At 39.4% G+C, this 13,146-nt stretch overlaps 1 protein-coding gene across 8 annotated transcripts in view; it reads right to left on the bottom strand.

Moving 5' to 3' along the window:
- The window catches only part of LTBP1 (latent transforming growth factor beta binding protein 1), a 349,946-nt gene that overhangs the window by 299,975 nt on the left and 36,825 nt on the right, over nucleotides 1-13,146 (bottom strand). For all 8 annotated transcript variants that reach the window (XM_019741724.2, XM_019741760.2, XM_019741748.2 and 5 more), the window contains exon 3: nucleotides 8,988-9,285. In XM_019741724.2, the coding sequence (XP_019597283.2) occupies nucleotides 8,988-9,285 (298 nt within the window). The remainder of the gene's footprint in view (nucleotides 1-8,987; nucleotides 9,286-13,146) is intronic.

Below are 13,146 nucleotides of genomic sequence, written 5' to 3'. Positions count from 1 at the left end.
GATTATTCTGGTGGGCCCAACATAATTATAAGAGTCCTTAAAAGTACAAGAGGGAGGCAGAAGAAAGAAGCAGAGAAGGGCAGTGAGAAGGACTCAGCCCAACACTGCTGGCTTTGAGGATGGAAAAGGGGCCAAAAGACACAGAATTAGGTGGCCTCTAGAAGCTGGAAAAGGCAAGGAAACAGAGTCTCCCCTAGAGCCTGCAGAAGGAAGGCTGCCCTGCCAACATCTTGGTTTTGGCCCAGTGAGTCCTATTTCAGATATCTGACCTCTGAATTAGGAGACAATTTGTGCTGTTTTGAGTCACTAAATTTGTTACAGCAGCAATAGGAAACTAATACAAATGCCATCAAGGGAAGAGGCAATATAGATAAGAGGATAACCTTAGAGACTGTCTGAATTTGAATCTTGACTCCACATTTGCTAGCTAAGTGAATTTAGGCAAATTACTTAATCCTTCCGCACCTGAATTGCTTCACTGTGCAAAATGGTACATAGATACTATAATAGTATCTATCTCACATTCTTGTGAGAAGAGTAAATGAGATAATACTTAGAAAGTATTTAGTATCCCCTGGTACAGAATAAACATTCAGTAAATATTAGTTGTTATTATTAATATTATTACTACATAGCAACAAAACATCCTGATTTCCACCAATTAAACTGGGGAGCAAACTCTATCCTTTGACCTTTTCAGTTATAAATTTTGAGTTTCCACACAATTCCTTATGTACCTTTGACCAGAATTTAAACACAGTCACTGACTGGTTGCATCTCAAAACTACTTCTGGCCAGTGCTTCCTCATGGGCAGCTCAAGGCACAAGTGACCTTCCCTACCCTTCTTCTGCCTCTCCCACCCCCACCCCACAGTTCACTCTTCCTGCCAGGTCTTGCAGGAGGAAAAAAGTTCCTTGCTTCCAGTTTCTCAAACATTATCTCACCTTACCCTTTTCCCCACGTTCCTGTTTGTCTCAAACAAAATAGTGCTGACCAACAGATACCAATATAACCAAACTTTACGTGATAGATTATAAAGTCCTTCTCAAACCTTGACATTGTTGTACCCAGTTGGGATTGGTTTTCTGATGAGTTCACAAAGGCCTCCTTCTGGAATTCCCACATATACCTATGGACACAGTATTATTTACAAGAATCGAAAACTGGAAAAATTCCAAACATCCATCAAGAGCAGAATAAATAAGTTGCAGTATATGCATATAGTGAATTAATCTTTGGCAATGTAAATGTGAAAACTACAGCCATACACACCCACATAGATAAATCTCAGACATAACACTGAAAAAATACATACTGTGGGATTCATTTATACGAGGCGTGATCAAACAAACCTGTGCAGTAAGTGTTACAATAACGGTAAGTACAGAGGGATACAGAAGAGAAACCTGGGGGAGGGTAAGCAGACTGGAGGGTGGGGGTCTACACTGAGCAAGGTTCCCCCCCAATCACCCCATAGTCTGAGAGATCATCTGGGGAAACCAAATACTGACCATTTCCTTGGCCTCTCATAAATTCAGACAAAATCCCAATCTTAACTATTAATGCTACCAAAAGCTTGAAATGTCTCTGTATTGGTGTAGTTTTCTAATGAGGTTTTTTTTTTTTCTTTAGGGGTCATGTGAGAAAGTCCAAATAAAGGGAAAAAGTATACATTTTGGTATTGCTGCTGTTAATTAGCTGAGTAGAATACTCCAAAGAATATTCCACAAAGTCTCCCATCTTTGTCAGTATCACAGCATAGAGATTTTTTAAGACTCACAACCACAGTGACAGGAAGCTAAAAATTAGGCAGAGATAAAGGACATTGTAGCACCCTCTTCTCTATGGGACAGACATCACTCAATGCTGCTTCCTATCAACTGACCCATGGTAAATGGGAAGCATTCATTTCTCAAGAACTCTGAAAGTGGAAACCATTAACTCTATGTGGATTCTAAAGCGCCCTCCCTATATTTGGAAAATATATTGCATACTTACTATAAGCTCATTTGATACATATACAACGCATTTGAATTATGCCTGTCTTTTAAGAGAACATTTTCTAATTTGCTTCTTTTCTCTTCGCCATATCCCGGAAGATGACGGAACTGAGGGATAGAGCATGCCAACAGATAAATTCAGTCCCCGCAACTAACTAGTTTTGTCCGGTTTGAAACAGGACAAAACTCAGTATTCCAGAGAACCTAACCACAATCCTTTGTAACATCAGGACACCATAAGATAATGAAAACAGCCATCACCAGAGAAGAAAAACGTCTGGATACATGTGAGCTCTCTAGATAGATTTGACATTCGTATCCTGAGTAAAACCAGACTTCCTTCTCAAGCTGAAAGACAGGAACTGGGTACCTTGTCTCATGAAAAAGTGCTTCCTCCGTATACATTACAAATAACAGCTCCCCATTTGGCAAAGCAGTGGTTACTTGTACCAACGTTCTCTAAACAACCAAAAGACATTAGCAGCTTATGTCCACCTCGTGGTTCCATGGTCTGTGCCTAGAACACCCATCATGATTAACGAGCAAAGAGACATTTTATACAAGTCAAAACAGCCTCACTGAGCAGCACTGAGGGTTGAAAACAAACTTTTATGGGAAACTTCAATATATCTGTGAATAATGATACTGGCAGGTGATGGGGTAAGCTCTGGAAAATACACAGATTTGAATGTTGTCCTTTGTGGAGGCTTCCAGCCTTAACTTATGAGAATTAACACCTTTTTATACACAGGACTAAAGACAGACACTGGAGATGTACCTGTGATCTAACAGTGGCAATTCTTCAAAAAAATACGTTGACAGGTGCATGTGAATAACATCTGCAAGATGCAATTATGAGAGTAACCTGAAGTGTGACTGTGGACTTGCTAAAGAACCCAGTATTATAAAGTGAGGTCAAAGTTCAAAGAATCAGAAAAGTGATGCCAAAATTTGTATACAGGAAGATGAAGCATCATTTGGTCTTTTCTTCAGCTCATGGAGTATCCATGATATGGCCCAGAAAACTGGAAAAAGAAACACCACAATAATAAATTTCCACTAGAAGCATGAATGAAATTGCCAACTACAGCAATGACTACCTCTGCAACGCCCTGGCCAGAGTCCTTCTAAACCAATAACTGACCAAGTGGTGAGCCACATACCACTGATACCCACTTGATACCCTCATGGGGTGCAGAGGACGATCTGGGTTATTGATCCATAAAGCTCTGTCAGAGACCATCCATTCACCAAGTATCAACCACCTTCAACCTTGGAGATCCGTGGTATTTCCAAAGAAATCTTCAAAAACAGCCAGATGGAGAGACTTCCATATCCTTCCTTTTCCCACACAGTCCCAAACCTGGAACATACCTGAGTCTCTTTTCCTTAGCCTCTCACATTCAATTAGGTGTCAAGGTTTTGAATTTACAATAACTCCTAAGTTCACTTCCTTCCTGTACATTACCAGCACTGCCATACCTGTTACAGATCCAGTCTCCAATTACCACTAGTTCTAAACCATTTTAGATTCTACAGCCAGATTGATCTCCCAAGGCGAGGAAAGACTGTAGCATTCTCCCTACTCGAAACTTTCTTGTGCTTTTGTTGTTGTTGTTACTCTTTATTACAGAAAATTTTAACAATATAAATAGTAGAGAGAATTGTTAAGACAATACCATGTACCCATCATCTAGCTTCAATAATTATCCCTCATGGCCCATCTTATTACCTCTATACCTCAATCCACTGGATAATTTCAATCAAAGCTCAAACACCATATAATTCCATCTGTAAATACTTGAATATGATTCTCCTGTTTACATAACAACAATGCCATTACCACAGTCCCCAAAATCAACAATCATTTTTTATATCATCAAATTTCCAGCATTTTCATGATTGTCCTAGAAATCTTCATCATTATCTTTTTCTTTTATTTTTAGTTTGTTTGAATCAGGATAGACATAGTCCAAATGCTATGATTGGTTAATATGCTTCTTAAGCCTCTTTCAAACTATAGGCTCCTCCTCCATTACTTTTTTTTTCAATTCTGTTTCATTGTATCTTTTTAGACTTGTTTTGTTGAAATCTTAGTCATTAATTTGGTTTTCAACAAATCTGTAAAACCTTTTATTGCCTGCCACTAGTCTTCATCTATATCAAGTTCCAATCAAACCATATCCTAAATGTGGTCATTTTTACATATGTCCACAAATTCTTTGATATTTCTCCCTTCACACAATGCAGCTTAATTCTACTCCCTCTGAGGGTCTTAGCGACTTAGTGACTCACTTCTAATGAGTAGAATAAGGCAGACGTGAAGGTGTGTCATTTTCTTCTTTTTTTTAATTTATTGGGGCGACAATTGTTAGTGAAATTACATAGATTTCAGGTGTACAATTCTGTATTACATCATCTATGGATCCCATTGTGTGTTCACCACCCAGAGACAGTTCTCCTTCCATCACCATATATTTGATCCCCCTTACCCTCATCTCCCACCCCTCACCCCCCTTACCCTCTGGTAACCACTAAACTATTGTCTGTGTCTATGAGTTTTTGTTTCTCATTTGTTTGTCTTGTTCTTTTGTTGTTTTTGGTTTATATACCACATATCAGTGCAATCATATGGTTCTCTGCTTTTTCTGTCTAACTTATTTCACTTAGCATTATACTCTCAAGATCCATCGAAGCTGTGTCTTTTCCTGCACTAATCAGGCACTGCTGGCTTTCTCCTTGCTCTCTCTAATGTGGGATCAGTCTCTCTGGGAGAAGCCAGCAGCCATGTGGCGAGGACACTCAGGCAGCCCTGTGGAGAGAAGTGAGACCTCCTGCAACAGCTACGGGAGCGTGTCATCTTGGCAGTGGATTCTCTAGTCGAACCGCCCCTGCTGACTGCAATTTCATGAAAGACCTGAGCCAGAACTCCCAGCTAAGCGCCTCCTAGATTCCTGGCCACAGACAATAAACGTTTATTGTTTTAGACTGTTAAGTTTTGGGGTGATCTGTTATACTGCAGTACATAACTAATACACCATACTTTCTGATGTCATATCATTGCCATTCTTAGAAATGCCCTTCTTCTCCAGTTTGTTGTCCAGACGTAACCATCTTTACAAGCTCACAGACCACCTTCCCAGAGCCATCCCTGGACCTCTACTTCCCCAACACTCCAAACTCTGGAAACAATGGCTCCGTCCTTTGATTTCCTGAAGAACTTTGTATCTGGTTCTAATGCAAGCTGTCTGAAACCAATTCGACCAACGGTAATCCCAATTCATCTAATACCCACCTGTATAGTTTTAACATTACAGTGTTACTAGAGCAGCTGTTCCTCAAACATGCCAGGCGCACTCCTGCCTCAGGGGGTCTCTGCCCCACCCCCACACATCTTCATAGTTCATGCTCTCACCTCCTTCGGGCCTTTGCTTAATTGTCACCTTCTCAGTGAGGCCTTCCCTGACATATTGAAAACCACCGGAGCCCTCATTCCTTCCTTCCTCACACCCACCCTGCTGTCCCTGTCCATGATTACAGTTTTATTTTCTCCACAGTACTTATCACAATCTAACACATTTTAATCATGTCACTTATCAGTCATCTCCCCTTCTCCAGACAGTAAACCCAAAAAAGTAGACATTTTGTTTAGCTGCTCAGGGCTACACCCCAAGCCTCTAGAAGGGGGCACAGTACATAGAATGTACTCAATAAAAACTTACTAAGCAAACGATCCCAATAACGATGTAACACTAAACGCTGTGACATTTTAGGTATTTTTATGTCTACAAGCACTTTAAGGAGGCTTAATCAATCTCTTCCTTCACCAGATTAAAAACAAAAAAAAAAAAAAACCTTGAAACACCCTAAAAGTAGGTAAACTTAAAAAAAGATAATTTAAGAATTGTCACGTTTCTCAAAAGTAGCCAAAATGGTCCTATCATATGTGTTTCCTTGGCAGTTTGATTAAATATGATTTCAGGTGATTGTGTCATTACCCAAAATCATCAGTGTGTCAACTGTCCCTGTCCCTTTGCATCCCTCCAGTTATAGCTCATTTATTATTTCAAAATCTCCTTAAGAACAGAACAGGATCTTGTACATCTTGATACTCTCTGCAGTGCCCAGATAATAGGGCAACCTGTAAAAGTTTAGTAAGAAAATATCAGAATTGCTCGCATCTTAGGCCATCTCTTCTCCTTAACCCTAAGCACACAGTGCACATGCCTGTAACAACATCATAAAAAGCATCTAATTCAGCTGATGAAGTCTCTGAAGCAAATTATCTACTGGCATACCCCCAGAGATATTGCTGGTTTGGTTCCCCAAATTGTGTATTGTAATACAGTGACTCACACAAACTTTTTGGTTTCCCAGTACATAGAAAAATTCTGTTTGCACTATACTATAGCCCCTTAAGTGTGCGATAACATTATACCTTAAAAAAAAAATCAATGTACATACCTTAATTAAAAATACTTCATTGATAAAAATAAATAAATAAGTGTTAACCATCATCTGAGCCTTTTGAAACAATGGCACCAACAGACTTACTCGATGCAGGGTTGCCACAAACCTTCAATTTTTAAAAAATACATTATTGCTGAGCACAATAAAGCAAAGTGTAATAAAAGGAAACGTAATAAAACAAGGTATGCCTGTAATGACTTCTATTTTCCCAAAGCCAAGTTAGAGCTGAAACCTTAGCCTCCTCTTTTATTCACAACATTCTTGTCTAAATTATACTGCTGCTACCAAAACATGAAAAAAGAAGAAAAAAGTTGCTCCTTTATCTGACATCTGACATATGGTTCTCACTAACAATCCATATATGCACATCACAGAGGGTCAAAGTCAAACAGTGGATGGTGATATTCAAGATGAATGATGTCGCTTGTAAATTACTTCACAGTTTATGTAAGTAATAATGCTAGGGGAAAAAAAATAATTGCAATGCATAGTAATCTGACTCAAAGCATAGCTCCGCACAGAACTGTTCTTTGTTTTTAAGATCCAGAACAATGCTGGAAGAGAGATGTCTCGTTATGATAGAATCAAAGCTTTATATCATTTCAAGGACACAGTTCCATTCGTGTTCTGGCACAAAAAAAGCACAACTGTCCTTTAGAGAAAGGGTCAGCATACCACAGCTTATGGACCAAAAAGCTGGCCCACAGCCTGTTTTTGTATGGGGCACAGGCTAAGAAAGATTTTCACATCTTTAAAGGGTTGAGGGGGAAAAAAATCAAAAGAAGAATAACATTGGGTGACATGTGAAATTTATATAACATTCAAATTTCAATAGCCATAAATAAAGTTTTATTGGAACAGTCACACTCATTCATTTTGGCATCGTCTGGGGCTGATTTTGTGCTATAATGGCAGAACAGAGAGCTGCAACAGAAACCATATGTCCCACAAAGATGAAAATATCTGATCCTTTACAGAAAAGTTTGCCACCCTCTATCTACTTCAGAGTTTGAATGCTGGATCCTGACTCCCTCCAGCTAAAGCCTAACACTTATTCTCCTTATTCTGCCTCCATTTAAATTAAAACACTTATTGTTCACCTTATAACTGAACAAATTACTTAACCACTCTATACATCAGTTTCCTCATCTATAAAATGGGGCTAATAACAGTACCTACCTTACCGGGGTCACTGTGAGTTGTAAATTAGTAATACAGACAAAGCATTTGAAATAGTTCCTGGCTAAGATACTAAGTTTCGTTAGGAAAACTGTTACTAAGTATTAGTTATAACCACAATTCCTTCTTGTTGAGAGTGGCAGGACATTTTCCAATTGAAATGCTAGCAAAGAGGTAATATTCCAAACAAGCCCTCACCACAATCTATTTATCATGGTGGAACTGAAGTATGAGACAAGAAGAAATGAGAGAAAAATGAAGAAAAACAAAGAAGAGGATTGAAGAGGGAATGAAAAGAGAAAGAAAAAGTTAGAAGGACCCCACTCAGCAGGGATAGTAGGCGGCCTATTCAAAGAGGAAGTATAAATTAGGACAATTTCATCTATAGGAACAGATTAAATAACCTCTGCGGGCTAACTAGAGACTAATCACAATGTGTAAGCTGCTTTGTGGGTGTGGGGGGGGGAGGTAACATTAGAATCCAAGCTTACAAATGAACTGCTAGGTCGAACCCATTTTTAAGTTGACAACTTCCTGTATTTTACATTCCTAGACAAATGATGAGTGAGAACTGCAATAAATTCTACATCTCGTTATCCACGTAGAGTCACTAATTAAAAGGAAACAATTTGTGTAAGGACCCTGGGCAGCTGAGAAGCTGCTTCTAATGAGACTCAGAGGAGGACAGGGAGAATCGTTCTTACCCAGCAAGCAGTTCTCTTTTTGTTCAGAATAGAACTTCCTAATGCTAAGAAAAGACCATGTTCCCATAAATAGAACACAAGCTCACTCACCAAAAACGGACCTGCATGGCAACTGGGAGGTAAACATGGTGTTAATAGAAAATACACTTAACCTGCTATGGAGGCTGAGAAATTCTCTTTTCAAGGACTCGCTCTCATTTGAATACCTTCTCTGTGCAAAGCCAAGTTCCTACCTTTTCCACATATCTTTAAAAATCGCACCATTTCTCTTTTTAAATTATTATTGCAAAACTCTAGAGCACCCCCTGCAGAAGAATTTTTTAACTCACAGCTCCATCACAATCAAACAACTATCTTTATAATGCCCTTCCAACCTTGGTGTCTATAATCCTCACTATTGCTGTGGTTTATGCTTCTAGTAAATCTTCCCTGCAGAGGCTAAACACACACATCAACTATTTCTGCAAGACTTTATGTGTAAGCATAACACGTAAAACTTTAAGGAAAGGAAAGAAAGACATTATTATCCAAGTGAGTTCTGCAAACTGCAAAAAACTGAGAGTGCTTTAAAGCAATTCATCCAAGAGAGTAATTAAGATGCTCTCGAGCTGGAGGCAAGTTCAAAACACTCACTGAGAATGTAGATGCTGGGAGACTCCTACTGAAGGCTTCGGCTTGAGGGTCAAGGTCATGTGGGCCATGGGACTGACTCTCGGTAGAGTGTCTGCTTTCTTGGATGAAGCGTGTTTTGCTACTTGCTCAGCAGGAACCCAGGAAGAAGCAGCCCCGGGACTCTGCCCGCCAAAGACTGGTGAAGAGGTGTCCTGGGCAGTTGTTGTCTCACAGGCTTTGCCCTTGGTCCCTGGTTTACACACACAGAGTTGAGGCCGGAGACATATCCCTCCATTCTGGCACGGTGGAACACAGCTTGCTGCAGAAAGATAACAGAAGACACAAATTTCAAGAAAAGCATTACAGACTTGAGGCTCCACTACTGATTCTTCCAAAGGCTTAACAGTAGCATCGGGATATTCACCAATAAAATAAAACCATACTTAAAGACATCACGATGATGATGATGATAATGGTAGCTAATATTTATTAATGACTTCCTGAACAAAGTGTTCTTCCCTTCTTTTTAAGTTGTGTTCTGGAGCTTAAGTTTAAATTTTAGGTATCCAAACAAGAGTCGAGAAAATTACAAAAGTCCAAGCCCAATCCCAACCACCCTCCCAGAGGTGCTACCACTTCATCTTGCATAAGTTACCAGAGCATGGAGACAATTTTTCAGAAATTTAGTCCCCACTTTTTTTTTTACATGAGAGAAACTCAGGAGGTGAGAGGCATCTAATGTATACTCTTATACATTTACCAGTGCACTGTACACCACCCCTAATTTTATAATGAAAGGCAACCAAAAATAAACAACCTCTTTATCTACTATTTGCTAGGATGCATGTTACTTGGAATCACCAGGCTTGTGGCCAAGCAGCGTTTTAAAGTTAGCAGGGCTATGAGTCATGGGTAAATGGATTTTATCATAGGCAAGGTCCTGTGGGAGTTCAGATGTTATTGACTTAAGTTTTATTAGGTTAATGTCATAGGCCTATGGGCATGATTTCTATACTCCCTTCTTTATTTGTCCAAATACATTTAGTTATGACAACCTTTTGGTATCAGTCTACCTCTGACTTAAACTCTTGGTCCTGAGCAGATCACAATACTAAATCTCCCGTAAAACTCAATGCAAGATTCAGTCCACAAACAATTACAAAACAGATGAGAGAGATGAACCAGAGGCGGCTCAGTTATGGAAAAGCCAAATGACCAAAACCTAGAACCCCTAAAACCTACTGATTTTCTGTAAAAGTGAGAAGATACTTTTCCCATTTTTCTACAATATGACTCCTTTTGGTTATAGCAAATAATGACAAGAAATGGCTGTTCAGTGTTAGAATACTAAGGTGACAAATTTTTCAAACGTTGGGAAGGATTCTCAGAAAACAAAAAAAAAGAAAGAAAAATGTAGCTAGTTCTCTAAGTGACCTTGGGGTAAGTTACTTAACTTTGGCCTCTGCACCTGTACATGTTTGGGGGCAGAGGGAGGGCAGTAGCTGCTTGTTCTAAAATGGTCCCCAAGGGCATTTCCCATATTAGGCTTCTAGAATTCAAAGTCAAAAGCAACGCACTTCTAGAGTTCAGGATTCCAATTTGTCAGCGTTTTCCTGATAATCATCGGGTCCTACTCGAGTATTTATGGAATGTCCCAAGAATGGAAATGGGCTCCACCCGGAGAGAACAGAAGCTTCCATGAGGGAAGACAGAATTGGGCTTTCAAAGCTGAGCTTCTGCCAGAGACCAGCCTCCCTCCTCCCGACCCGGCACTTTCATGTATACATTCTCTTCATGCTTTCAATTAGAAACATGTTTCAGTTTAACATCTGAGAATGATTTCCACTTCCCCTCCCTCCCAAGGTGTACTGCAAATGTCTACTAATCTACCAAGACGGCTGCACAGAGCAGCCTACAAAAACTGGTACCTAGCTAGAGGCCAAGGACCGAAATCTTCCAAAATACCCTGAGAATATACAGTAAGAACCATCTTGAGGAGGACATGGAAGAATTAGAAGTGTAAAAGCATGGCAATTTTTTTATTTTTAACTCCTGAAATTTGGCATGTGGTGGAGGTGGGGGACAGGGAAAAAAATAACAAAAGGGAAAAAAAAACTTTACACTCACAAAAATTTTCTACTGGAAGAAAAAGAGCATGCCATGTAATAGTATGACTATGCACAATACCACCCTTTTGCAGTAAATTTTAAAAGGACAATAGGAGAATGATTAGACAATTTTGCCTTCCACTACCCCACTACCCCACTTAGGCTCTGGCAGCAGCTCCCCCGCCCCCTCCCCTCCCGCATGCCAACAGGAGGGGCTGGGCTGAACTGCAGGGGCAGATTCCCTAACTGCCATGACAAGCGAGCCCCTCACCCAACAGGCAAAGCAAAACTCATGTTCCGCAACCAGACTTGATCCAGCCATTGTTCCTGCGATATTTGGACCTCGTGCAGCAGAGGTTCTCATGGGTCACCTCTCAAAGTGGTGCTCAGACCAGCAGCAGGGTCACCTGGAAACACTTTGGAAAGGCACAGACTTGGGCTGCTCCAGGCCTGCTCAATACAAAATGAGCCCAGCCGTCTGACTGCCCTCTGGGTGAGTTTGATGCACACTCGAGCTTGAAAACCACTGACACACAGCGTTTGGAAACCGGCAATCTTCTGCCAGCAAGTTTTTGAGGAGTTCTATTTTTATGATTACCAAGTTTGGGGTTTTCAGACTCCAAATGCTTGCATGATATTGAATTCTTGCTCTAATATAGGTATTTTATATTGCCCTTTTCTTTTTAAGGCAAAAAATAAAAATTTGCCATGGGACCAAATTCGTAAGATAATTATGGGTCCTTTCAAAAATTTATATGTTTGTCACCATCTACTTGGTGGCCAATGTAAAAATGTGTAGGCATATATGGCAAAACTGTTATTTTAAGTGAGGTGTTGAACTACATGGAATATTATAAATAAATGTTATAGAAGTACTTTAAAAATGCTTTTTTTCCCCACCAGTTGATTCTGTATTTGCCTAGCCAGCTATGATAACACAATAAGTAAACACTACATTAACATCTTATACACCTGAAACTAATTAAAAAATAATATACCATGTTTCCCTAAAAATAAGACCTCACTGGACAATCATCTCTAATGTGTCTTTCGGAGCAAAAATTAATATAAAACCTGGTATTATATCATATTATGTTATATTATATTATGTTATATTATATTAAACCCAGTCTTATATTATAAGACTCAGTCTTACATTATATAATACCCGGTCTTATAGTAAAATACGACTGGGTCTTATATTAATTTTTGCCCCAAAAGACGCATTAGAGCTGATTACCCGACTAGGTCTTCTTTTCCGGGAAACACAGTATAATAAAGAGGATGAGAAGAAAAAAAAAAAAGGATCCTATTGGTCAGTGGGTTGGGCAGTGGTTCCCAAACTTTGCCACACATTAGAATCACCTAGGGAGATGTTATTTTTATTTTTTTTATTATTATTAGTTTCAGGTGTACAAAACAATGTAATAGTTAGACATTTCACCCCTCACAAAGTAATAAACCCTCTCCCCAATCTATTACCCCTCTGACATTGTATATAGCTATTACAGTTCCACTGACTCTATTCCTTATGCTGTACGCCACATCCTATACTATATGTGTGTGTGTGTGTGTGTGTATATATATATATATATATATACATATATACATATATGTAAATTACAGTTGACATTCATTATTGTTCAGCTTCAGCTTCAGGTGTACACTGCAGTGGTCAGGCATCTACACCATCCACGAAGCAGTCTCCCTAATAAGACAAATGTCCATCGGATACCCTATAAAATCTTTACAACATTATTGATTGTATTCCCCCAACTGTCTTTCATACCTAGAGGGCTTTTAAAACTCTCAAAACTCAGGCCTAACTCTTCTAGCCGATTGAATCAGAATATCTGAGGGAGGGGCTCAAGCATCAGTCTTGTTTTTATTTTTTTATTAACCCTCCAGGTGATTGTAATGAGCAGCCAACCTTGAGAAGCAGTAGGTTAGGGAACAAAATCCTAATCCAGACTTGCTGACAGACTAGTCTTCCTAAAATGTAGCTCTTCGAATTTTTTCTTCTTCATTCAAAAACTTCCAACACATTTCAGCTGTCCATGAGATACATTCAA

Source organism: Rhinolophus sinicus, linkage group LG05 (assembly GCF_036562045.2).
Source record: "Rhinolophus sinicus isolate RSC01 linkage group LG05, ASM3656204v1, whole genome shotgun sequence".
NCBI classification, from domain to species: domain Eukaryota; kingdom Metazoa; phylum Chordata; class Mammalia; order Chiroptera; family Rhinolophidae; genus Rhinolophus; species Rhinolophus sinicus.
This window is presented reverse-complemented; position numbering and strand designations above follow the sequence as displayed.